The sequence below is a fragment of the Saccoglossus kowalevskii genome, chromosome 16 (assembly GCF_978046115.1).
Source record: "Saccoglossus kowalevskii chromosome 16, keSacKowa6.1, whole genome shotgun sequence".
Taxonomy (NCBI): Eukaryota; Metazoa; Hemichordata; class Enteropneusta; family Harrimaniidae; genus Saccoglossus; species Saccoglossus kowalevskii.
The window spans coordinates 24,923,468-24,935,732 of NC_140656.1; the positions used below are offsets into that span (position 1 = coordinate 24,923,468).

General features: G+C 34.3%; 1 protein-coding gene across 1 annotated transcript; it reads left to right on the forward strand.

Annotated features, from left to right (window-relative positions):
- The first annotated feature begins 304 nt into the window (after window positions 1-304).
- LOC100372351 (short-chain specific acyl-CoA dehydrogenase, mitochondrial-like) lies at window positions 305-9,576 on the forward strand. The gene is made up of 10 exons (XM_002730348.4): window positions 305-389; window positions 2,189-2,337; window positions 2,821-2,970; window positions 3,277-3,388; window positions 3,951-4,102; window positions 5,740-5,910; window positions 6,452-6,508; window positions 6,732-6,908; window positions 7,021-7,077; window positions 8,803-9,576. The coding sequence occupies exons 1-10, from the start codon at window positions 323-325 to the stop codon at window positions 8,962-8,964; spliced, it is 1,254 nt and encodes a 417-aa protein (XP_002730394.1). The 5' UTR covers window positions 305-322; the 3' UTR covers window positions 8,965-9,576.
- The last annotated feature ends 2,689 nt before the right edge of the window (window positions 9,577-12,265 follow it).

Genomic DNA, 12,265 nt, shown 5'->3' on the forward strand with positions numbered 1-12,265 from the left:
AATGATACTGGTTCTGCACTACTAGTTTAACCACAGAAAACAACCTCTAACACATGCTCCGCCACTGACCTCCTGACGGGCTCCTGACCCTAATTTGACATATATCTTCAGCCTCGTCTACTTCATGTTGCATAACAACAAATGCGAAAGTATTTTATTGTAAGCTGATTACTTTGTTATGTCAACTTACGAGTGTGTTATTTTTATGAATTTATATTATGTATTATAAATATCAATTAAAATTTTATAAAACATTGAATACGTGAATTGTCAATAAATTGTTTTGGAACAAGTCTAAACTAGGTCATGAACTAAAAGCAAAATGGCTGCTCTGCGAGGTGGTTTGTGTAACGCGAGACATTATTATGCTGTTTCTCAGCGAATTATGGGTTAGTGACAATATTCATACTGGTACTCGAGTTGACAATTGTTTGTTCTTTACTACAATGTATGACAGTCGATTGATTTATTCCAATAGTGTGTTTACATGTACCTGACAAGGAGTCACAGGGCACGTACGTACATATGCGTTCTTCCGCGGCGTTCCTGGACCAGTGGCCGGAACAACAAACATGTACACAGAGATAAGTCATGCGTTGTTCAAAAACAACGCGAAACCACAGCCGTATGTTATAGGTCAACATTTTGTTTTATGTTTGTATTTTTTTTTATTTGTAATATAATTGACAGTGAATTCGCAATTCACACAACAAAAGCAATATATGTATCCCAATAGATTGTTTTCACTTTCAGTAAACTGAGGCTAAAAAAAAAAACAATTAGGATTATTTTATCTTTTTTTTTAAATTTCCTCGGTTTTCATGAGAACATAATCATTATTCACCGGTAACTACAAATATAAAAAATTAAATTTAAGCTGGGTTACTAAAAGTAAAAAAAAAATGATCTAAGTTGGTGTTCAGAGTTCTTCTCCCTAATACAACTAAGTGCAAGTCATTTGCAACATATAAATAAATAAATGAAAATAGAAAATACAACATTGGTGATCATAGCTAATTTGCATATGAATGATTCTTTCTAAGCATTTGCATAAAATCAATATTTTGATTACTTCCCAAAATAATAATAACTGTTGACCCAGTGTTTCTATTTCTTATTTAAAGGCCCAATTCACTTGCCCTGGGCAAGTGTGAATTGGAGGTGTGGCTATGCTAACGAGTGTTGTTAATCACCTGCATAGCCTGAGACGCATCCTGTTTCAGCGGTTCAACATCACATGACTTTGATTGACAGTAGTTAATTATTCAAGATTAGTAGTGCGTCCCTTTTCCCGGTTCGTGTTTTTTACTTTTATCCCCCAAAATCTCAGCTCGTACACTATTTATTTTCATAAATACTATACACAGTCACTGCTGTGATATTCATAGTCACATGCATCTACTTTGGCATGACATAATCGACTTGTAAGTTTGAGAAACTCAGAGATTGACTGGAGCTGTTTACTACAGCGTGACGAGCAAGGAAATAATCCCTATTGTTTAGGAGCCTATTTATAGTATACCTGGGCTTTTAAGTGTTTAGTTCTGTTGGTGGATGTTACTAGTACATGCCACTATAAATAGTAGTGAGAGGATTTTTGTTCCTTACAAGGAAAATATTTATTTGATTCATCCTGATGACATTCTACAAAAGCTTGTTAGGTAGTGCATTCTTTAGAGAGCGGATCACACATGCAATTTTACTTAGCATTGAAAACTAAAAAAATAATCAGAATAAATTTGAAAGGCGATGGTTGCCATGCAGTACATGTTTGAATTATATGTAAACAAGCAAGGCATTTGATCAAACACTGCGCGACCACCATGCAGGCCCAGTAATGTTCAAAAAATTAAGTTTCTAAAAATAATATATGTTTCACTTGCATAAGAACCCAGGTGTTTCAGATCTAAACCATGTGTATGTATAGAAGTCTCTCTATTAATAGCACAGGTGCATACCGAAATGCAATGTATGCGCCTATAGTTGTAAAAAGTCATTTCAATATTTAGTACAATAAATGCAACTGTTGATTTACATGCTTTTAATAAATCAAGTATTGCATCTACATAAAAGTGAAGGCATGAATTTCATGGTACATGTAGTAACATGTGGTGCACTGATTTAGTACAATATATGTAGATCTCAAGTAGTATCGTTTTAAGTATCATTCTTATATTACAATTTCTAGGATGTCACACACATCGCAGTGTACATTCCATGGCCAGTCTGCCGGAAACACATGAAATGCTTCGGAAGACTTGCAGAGATTTTGCTGACAATGAGCTTAAACCAGTAGCTGCTATAATGGACAAAGAACACAGGTATCCAGTAGAACAGGTAAACTGCACATTATATGGCCCAATATATATTTTAACAAAAAAAGGTTCATAAAAAAAAAAATATGTGCATTTTGTCTGGGGTTGTTCTTGTCCTTTGGTGATGACAGACATTCTCATGCTATATTTTCACAAAAGACTTATTTTTGTGAGTCAGAAAAACCCCAAAATATTGTAGCGGTGTACTTCATTGGGATCTTTACAAAGACGAGAATTGTTGTGAGTGTAACCATATTGCAAAAATAAAAAAATAATGATGAAAACATTTTTCTCTTCTAAATATTCTAAAATCTGAGTAAAACTTAACTCCCAAGCTTCTTTTAGCTGGTTTTACCTTTTCATAAAATCTTTAAATCTAAAATTTAAAAGTGATTATCATTGTCATAAATGATTTCTTGTTATTCTCGCCTGCTAAATGTCATATTCCACTGCCAATTAACGCAACTTATGCAGCTTTATTCTGTAACATTTTGTCTTTCTTCAGATTAAAAAGATGGGTGAACTTGGCCTGATGGCGATAGATGTCCCAGAAAAATATGGCGGTACTGGATTAGATTACTTAGCTTATGCAATAGCCATAGAGGAGATTAGTCGAGGCTGTGCTTCATGTGGTGTTATTATGAGTGTAAATAATGTGAGTTATTTGCATGGTGCCATAGATGATCTGATCTGGGTTTGACATGTGAAAATACTGAGAGAAAAAATGATGGCAGGAAATACATGCAACGTGTCTTTTACACACTGTCGGTATTCTAGCTTTTCACACTAAATTACATTTAGATACAGTAGAATTTATTAACATATCAATAACCTAAAATGTTCTCTTGAAAGTTCAAGCGTAGCTTTAAGTGAGAAGAATTCTCAGCTGTTGTAAGGCATCTGTGTCTATAATATGATGCATTGTGTGTGATGTGAAGAAATATTTGTTTCCCTATTATAGAGTCTTTATCTTGGTCCATTGTTATATTATGGTACAGAGGCTCAAAAAGAAAAATATGTAACACCATTTGTAAATGGAGATAGAGTTGGATGCTTTGGACTTAGTGAACCAGGTAAATGACACAACAATCCCCAGATTTGACTTTAAACCACTCACCATCCAACCGACCCACCCCCACCCCAACCCCAAGAGAGATTTCCCTAGATGCCTATTATAAATAATGGAAATACATTTGCATGACAATGCAATGGGTTTATTGGCCATAATTATTGTTATAGTAATTTTGTTTATCTGAAATTATAGTGCAATTAGTGGGTAGGGGTTGCCTTTTGCGAATAGCTAGAGAGTGACAAAAAGCTCTTCTAAAAGCATTGATGCAGTTTATGGGATGGAAATTGTTCTCTCAATTTTTCACAAAAGTAGCTATCATGTCATAATTTACCCATAATCCTTTACTGATGAAAAGTTGGATATCTAGATAATGAAATTGGTTCTCCCACATTTGTGGAGCTTTTTCATTTGAAAGCATCTATGTTGCTTAATTGCTTGGTCTTTTTCAATAAAAGTATACGTCTCTTATTTCCATAGATATTCTGATATACTTGCATAGATACCAGAATATCCATACTACATTAATGACTCATTTAATGGTTATGTAAATGCCAAAACACTAGGTAATGGAAGTGATGCTGGTGCTGCCTCAACGACAGCCAGACTGGAGAATGATCAGTGGGTGCTGAATGGAACCAAAGCCTGGATAACCAATGGCTTTGAAGCAGAAGCCGCTGTTGTGTTTGCAACCACAGACAAGTCTCTCAAACACAAGGTAAATCACAGTCTAGTTGTAGGAATGTGGTGCTGTGTCTATTAGTCCACATACCGTAATGCCTATATTAGTAGTGCATTTACTGTAGAATACTTTATTTTCGCTTGGAATTTATTTTCGCTATTTTCGCTGAAGGGATGATTCCGTGAAAATAAAATCCAGCGAATATACTTTTTTTCCTGTATTTCACATTAAACTCATGAAAAATCAGTGAAAATAAATTCCAAGCAAAACGCCCATAAAGCCTTTTCAGTGAAAATTAATTCCAGCGAAAATAAAGTATTCTACAGTATTTAATATGTAAATGACCTGCTCACTAAGTAGTATATGTGTACATGAGTCAGTGTGTACAATAACATAATTTGTTTACTAACATTTGCCTCTGTTGCATATGTACTTTTGATACATGTAATAGGAGTTAACTATATAGCAAAACAAAATTTAGAACTTTGGGAATTAGCCCAGTAACAAGAGTATTTAGTAATATAGAAATGGGACTTAATGTATTATTATTTGACTATTTTTTAATTAACAGTAACCCCATTTCCTCCATCTTGATTAATAATAATATGTTATACCCTATTAAACATATAATAACAATTATTATGATTCAGCATTCCAAATAATTTTATTACAGTAACTTCAAAGCGTATTTGCACCTGTTTGAAATGTTCTTTATTTGGGGATAAACTATGTCAATAACTATTAACATGTTCTAGTTTATTTACATAAAATTTGTACACCTTCCTTTGTTCACATTGGATGCAGAATGGAAATTAAATGTTGTTCCTGAACAAAAGTTTTCTTTAATACAGAGAAAAATGTTTTTTGTTGACATATTGTTGACTCCTACATGTATCTCCTATTGAATTATTGTATGTATATGATATATAATAATGATAATACATATTCGCTCAGGCAGTATGTGGATGTATTGACATGAACTATGCACCGGTTGTTAGGATATTCTCAAGATTTCTGCATTTGTTTGTAGCTCATACAAAAGTTTTATTTTAATTATTGAGCATACAATTGTTCCATTTTTAGTGTATGTACACTTCTGTTGGATTAGCCTGACTTGTAGGTGTGAGTGGTGCCCTCGTCGGTCGAACGAAATTCGACCCCACGCCTGTCCGAGTAGTGTATGTCTCAACAGCAAGATCAATACAGCAAATTTGCAAAGTTCATGCCATCTTGCTATGAGTTTCAATGAATATTCATTTTGGTGGTCATTGTAACACCGTCAATCAAAGTCATGTCAAATCAGACTTTTTTTTAACGAGATGGAAATTTCCCAGCAACTCATCACACATTATGTCAACAAACAAATAAACTCTGCCATGAATGATTACTCTTTGATGGCTGTCACTATTTGACGTTCCTGCAACTTGATTGTGAAAAACTACATTGTTCTGTCAGTCGTGTGTTGGGTTTCAAGCAGCGTGGAGAGTGCAACTCGCGCGATCTTGTCAGGCTACTGTTGGTGATGGGTTCTAATAACACAAAAATTTGATAATTAATTTCCTAATTTTAGCTTGACTTGCATATTTCAACTTGTGCATTACATCAATTTTTGTTTAATGTGTTCCTTTAAGTTCTTGATGAATAAACTTTTTTTTTTTCATATATGTTTACAGGGCATCAGTGCATTCATCACACCCAAGCCCATGGAAGGGCTTTCACTAGGGAAGAAAGAGGACAAACTTGGAATCCGGGCATCCTCCACAACATACCTAATATATGAAGATGCTAAAATACCAAAAGATCACTTACTTGGGGAGCCTGGATTTGGTTTTAAAATTGCTATGGTGAGTGAAAAAGAATGATCAACACACAGCCATTTCATAATTTGTTATTTTTTAGGGATTTATCAGCAGCTTTTTTGCAACCTATTGTTATTTTCATAATGCCATTGATCGTCTTTTAGTAACACATATTAGTTCCTCATTTGTCGTTATATGGAACTATTACAATATTGTATGCATCATAACAGATGGGGGTAAAACTTCAGTAGTTGTGGAGGTTGATGTGATAGATGTCTGTGTCAATAACTATATTCAGCCAACAGTGGTTCTGGCAGTCTCAAATCAAAAACAAAAGTTTCACAGTAACAAATCCGGTGGTGAGATAGTCAATATTATCACTTCAATTTTTAGGTTCAACTCGCCGTTCCACAATGTAGAATTTCCCACGCTATGGTTGCTAGGGCGATAGTGTACCCTGGTCCACTGTTCACCTCTGACCTGGTAGTTAAAAGAGGGAAAATGTATTGAAAAGGTGACAAATGTTATAAAACTTATATAATGTTATAGATCTAATGGTATTTATATATCTATCTTTTACCGACAGATGACATTGGATGATGGTAGGATTGGTATTGCCTCACAAGCATTGGGCATTGCACAGGTTATTACTTCTTTACTTTAATTTTTCACTTTACCTATCACCATGCTAGACCAATTGACCAATTAGAAATCATTTGAAGTTGTAAAGCTCTTGGAATCATTCGATGCAATTAACATGCAAACAATATATAAAAAACATTCTGGCAAAAAAGTTTATTCCCACCAGGACAGACGTAACAATGAAAAATATGCATTTAAAAATCAAATGAAATTTTCCCACACAGGCGTCTTTGGAATGTGCAGTAGAGTATGCATTGAAAAGAGAGTCGTTTGGAAGGCCAATTGCTAAGTTACAAGCCATACAGATGAAGCTAGCAGATATGGAGACGAGGCTGGAAAGTGCAAGACTACTCACATGGAAAGCTGCTATGTTGAAGGATGCTGGCAAACCATACACAAAGGTTGGTCACTTAGTTGAGAATCATCAGTTTTAACAATTGTATGGTTTAATTTTCACCACTAAAATTTGTTTCTTTCCTCGTGTTCTCAATTCTCTACATATTTTTACTTTAGGAGTCTGCCATGGCAAAACTGGCTGCATCAGAAGCTGCCACATTCTGTGCACATCAGGTATTTTATTTCATAGAATCTTTTACATTATAAACTTGTTACTTGTTAACATTTTGTATGTGTTTTTCTATAAATAGATAATACATAATTTGATTTATTGCATGATGATAACAAAGGAATTAATCATCAAAATAAACTCTGCACATATAGGCAACTCGAAAAGGACACCTCCTTCGAAAAATATCTAGTTGTAAAAAATCCATACCACAGATCAGCCATGACAAAACTCAGAATTAGTGCACACACTCTTAAGATTGAGACTGGAATGCATCAAAATATAAACGTAGCAGAAAGGAAATGCCAAATTGCAACACTCAACTAATTGAGGATGAAGAACATTTCCTTCTTCACTGCCCATGCTACAAAAACATCAAAAATGAATTTTTCAAAAAAAACTGGCAACGCAAACATTTATCAAATTTGTTTTTAATAAAAATTCTAGAAAGCAAAAATGAAAACACACGGATCAAACTTGGTAAATTCATTTATCGGTGCTTTAACTTAAGAGAAGAAAACATGAAACTTACTACACCAGCTGCCTCATAATATTTACATTATACATATATATTCTGATACTATTTTAATTTTTTTTTTCTATTATTTAGCTATTTTAGTAATTACTGTATTTTACTTTTCTTTATCTGATCATTTATTTTTAATTGTTTATGTTTTTTCTAAAAACATATTTACATATTTATTTTATTGTAATCAATTTAATACCCTAAAGAGGGTACAATGTCAATAAAGTTTACTTACAACCACCTGGTGGACACACTACTAAATAATTTCCTATTGGCTATTGGTTACAGCTCTTGACCGAAAATCTAAAAATAAATTTGATTGCCAGGGTAGATTCTGACCCTGATAGGTTAGGTACAGTAGTAACTATCAGTAATTATCTCAGGTTACCATTGAGATTGTGATTTCCTAAAATAAAACTGTTTAAACTGAAATCTTGTGAAAAAAAAATATCTTTCACAACTCTTTCTCAATACATAATTATACTTATATTTTTCTAAATTGAACATTGGTTGTAAAAGTCTTGATCTTATCAGTCTTGTACCTGAACAGTATATATGAGGTTATCACCTGATGGCATTTGTTTCTAGAGCTGGTTGATATGAGTGACATTGTGGGCAAAGCAAAGATGACTGGATAGTATTATACATGTAGCCCACGATGCCATGATTATCAGTCAGCACTATGATATAAGTGATATTAGGTAATAACCTTCTTAACGCATGCCCAACTCTGAATGTCTGACAGAAATTTTACAGAAATATGCTTAAAATTGAAATCGTATGCTCTTTTATACTAGGCATGACATTCAATCTTGTGCATTTGCAGTTAAGGTCACCAATGCTTATTATCAATAATCTGCAAAATTATTGCACTTCTATTGATATCAGTACCAAAAAATCTTTCAGTCAATATTCTTATGGAGTTTACTGAGTAGTTGTTCTCAACCAGTCTGAAGTTTTTGTATCGCTGCTATAAATGCAGTACATGCATATACTGATATTGTTTGAGATGTATACCATTCAGTGGTGTGAACCATAATAATAATGTTATGAAATTCTCTATTGAGACAAATATTTGACCATTATATTTAATAGGAATTTAATAGACGCAAAACATAAATTTGGTTGAAAATCCAATCACATGTATCAAACAATTAACATATTGCGTATATACAAACATTGAATTATGTCTTGTATATTACAGGCTATTCAAGTGCTAGGTGGTATGGGATATGTGACAGAGATGCCAGCTGAACGCCATTACAGAGATGCTAGGATAACAGAGATTTATGAAGGAACAAGCGAAATACAAAGACTGGTCATTGCTGGACAGTTGATTAAACAGTTCCAACAACTGATACATTAGTGATTTTATTTGAGACTTACACGTAAATAAGATATTTTTGGATGAAATTTTTAAAAGAGTATTGATGTGATGAAGAGTTGTCACAGCTTCATCATCACTGGTTTCGTTTTCATATTCTATAGCTTTGCAACAAAACAACTGTCTTAATTTATAAGTTGAGCACAAAAAATGCAATTGTGAAATGGTCTCCTACTTCTGGGAAATTTCTCATTTATGACTTGTAGACACAATGTCAATTACCTCACACTGTCACTGGCTTGTACAGTTACTGCTGTCTAAGTAACAAATTTATTGCAGAATTTGCAACAGATCACAGTTTCCATAACTAAAGTGCTTGTCAGAAACAACTACTAATGTTGAATATATATCCCCTTATGCAGTCTGAGAGAAAACATCAAATGTTCTGTGCATGTTGTTGGTTTCCATGGTGTTCTGTGCATGTTGTTGCAACATCAAATGTTCATGTTGTTCTAAAATGGTTGGACACAAGATGGTAATTATTGGAAGTAAAAGGGCTTTGAGGGATTCACTATTAGTTCATTTCGAATGAATACAAAACTTGTATGTATATAAGTTAGAGTACACTATGAATAAATTATTTTTTTTTTCAGATTTGTATGTCAATTTATTATATTCATTACATCTTTGCAAGCAAAGGTACTTTTATTCAGTCATCAGCTCACAAATGAACCTTGGCAGATTCCATATACAAATGTACGTAAATTTAAGTGTCTCCTCTTAGAAAATACTAGATATTTTTTTTTCAATGCATTGTCCAATCAATGCTTATCATAGCTGCATAACAGATGAAATAGATAAGTCTACAGTAGAAGATTTTCTTCCGGTCAAAATGTGAGCCGACTTTTTATGATCGGTTAATTGAGTGCTGGAAGACCAACAAACTAATTAGTTCAATCAAAACTATTAATTCGTTTCACTATACTACACAGCTGTGAAACACGGCCACTGTGAAATGCACAGTAATATTTGTGTGCACAATGCAAGATGCGTTTTCAGTAATATTACGATAACATTGATTTTCAACCATCACAGGTTTGAAAACATAAAAAAGAAGGTATTTTGGAGAAGAACTGTGAACTGGTAAGACATCAAGTCAAAACAATGATTTCAATATTTTACGCAGACTGATCCATATTAAAGGCGGAGGCCTAATGCCACACATTAAAGTAATGGATGTACGAGTCGAGCATGTACATTAAATGCATGCTAAATACATGTAGTTTGACCAAATAGCTTGACCAACTAGTTTTGACAACTGGGTGTATTATGTAGAGGTGCCTACAATCAGATCTATGAATTTTACCATAGTCTTTGTGTAATCCTGCACAGGTTCGTGGGGAAGTATGTTTACCTCAAGTGTCAAAAACCATGCGATTCAGACAATGTCCTTTCAGAATAACGTGTTATTTGAAACATTCTAGGAATTCCTGTCAACGTGTTATTTGTAACATTCTAGGGAGTTCTGTCAACATGTGTTATGTGTAACATTCCAGGGAGTCCTGTCAATGTGTTTTTGTAACATTCTAAGGAGTCCTGTCAATGTGTCATTTGTAACATTCTAAGGAGTCTTTTCAACATGTGTAATTTGAAACATTATCTGTTATTCCACTATTTGCCGAAATAAGCTGATCGCCATTATAAATACAGCAAATACGTGGACGATTTTAATAAACTGTCAAAAAACATTAGTACACATGTCTAAAGAGAGATAAACTCGTGCACCATCGATATCGAGAGACCTGACCAAACCTGAATGAGCTGGTGGTTAGATATGGAAAATCCGTGTCAAATTTTTGAAAGGGGAAGTACAGACACGCATGAAGTATCCCTTGTTTATATCAGTTATATGTTCATTTCAGAAATGTACAGTCTCAGTTTACACGCTCTCGCACAGTACTTGTGTAGATGCACTAAATCAGGAAATAGATTCAATAGTTAGGTTATATCTTAACGTGATTCTGCAGGGTGAGTTGTTGATCAAAGAAAACGTGATAATCACCAGAGGATTTGAGAGAAGGGTTCAAAAGAAAATAATCCTACTAAAGTTTTTTTGAATCTGGTTTTGGGTCACCTACTTCACTGTATACTCGAGTTTAACAAACAAAGAAATTATACTCTTGCTCCCTAGAGGGCGCTCTTCCATAAACAATATTTAAAATAAACCTTTAAAATTACAAATTCTAATCACATTGTAAACAAATTTTCAATGTTAGAAATGTCACCCATCTGTTAGGAGGCTGAAATCTCTGTATTTATGATTTGTTGTTTAGGCTAGTTATGATATGGTAACGAATAGTCGAAATAAACATGGGCAATGCAACACAAGGGTCGCCATGTTTGCACTTGCAACCACACTGACACAAAAAATATAATTTTAGTTCTAAGTAAAGTCTTACCAACATTTTTAAACAATGATCCAGGAGAAACAACTGAAGAGTCTATCCATAATACTTTTATAAAGGGCAATAAACACACTGGTTTTTGAGCTTGGATACTCAGTCTGGGACGAGCCACAGACTTGTACCTGGACTTTGGGGTTACCATGGAACTATATAGTTCCATGGGGTTACGAAGACCGATATGAGAGTGCTTATGGCTGAAAAATTTATGTTTTACGCTGGAAAATGGCCTAACGTTTGCTAACATAGCTGAAAATATTAAATCTGCTGTGTTGAATAACTCTTTTAGGCGGCTGCCTGGTTGGTATCCTTACGTATAGCGCTGTGCTGATCGGGTATTATATGGACAGACCGTGACGATGTCTGTCCATATGATATAAACCCTCGATATACAGTCCATGTAAGCAGGGTGGGATGTTAAAAGACAGCAGTCGTCGTGCTAAGGTGGTAGTACACGTGACACGTACCAGTCGTAGAAAATGCGTGTGGAATGCCTACTCATGATTCACATACGTTTTTGTGCCATTAATGTTTGTATACAAAAGTTAATTAATTGTATTTTGTTCGATTATTGGGTCTTATGAACAACAGAAAATGAACGGTACTTGCAATGAACCGGTGCAAGTTGGACGAAGAGGCCAATCTCTTCCCCGCAGAATGTACAATGTGGTGCCCTGCAACCACCACCACACTCGGGGCGCAAAACACTACAAATACAAAGTATAGCGAAGAAATGTGTTAACTATAATATTGTTGAATAGAAAAATGAAACATAGAGGGCGTTTGTTTCTGATCATGAAAATGAACAGACAATAATTAGAAAAGTAAGAATAGATGAATACGTATATGCACAGTACTGTTCTGACGACGAAGGGATCATA

Bases quoted from the DNA above. Each gene is read 5' to 3' on its own strand.
- LOC100372351 (XM_002730348.4), top strand. From the start codon at position 323: ATGGCTGCTCTGCGAGGTGGTTTGTGTAACGCGAGACATTATTATGCT. The intron at 2,338-2,820 runs GTAAACTGCACA...GTCTTTCTTCAG, and splicing joins ACAGGTATCCAGTAGAACAG to ATTAAAAAGATGGGTGAACT. The intron at 6,909-7,020 runs GTTGGTCACTTA...TTTTTACTTTAG, and splicing joins CTGGCAAACCATACACAAAG to GAGTCTGCCATGGCAAAACT.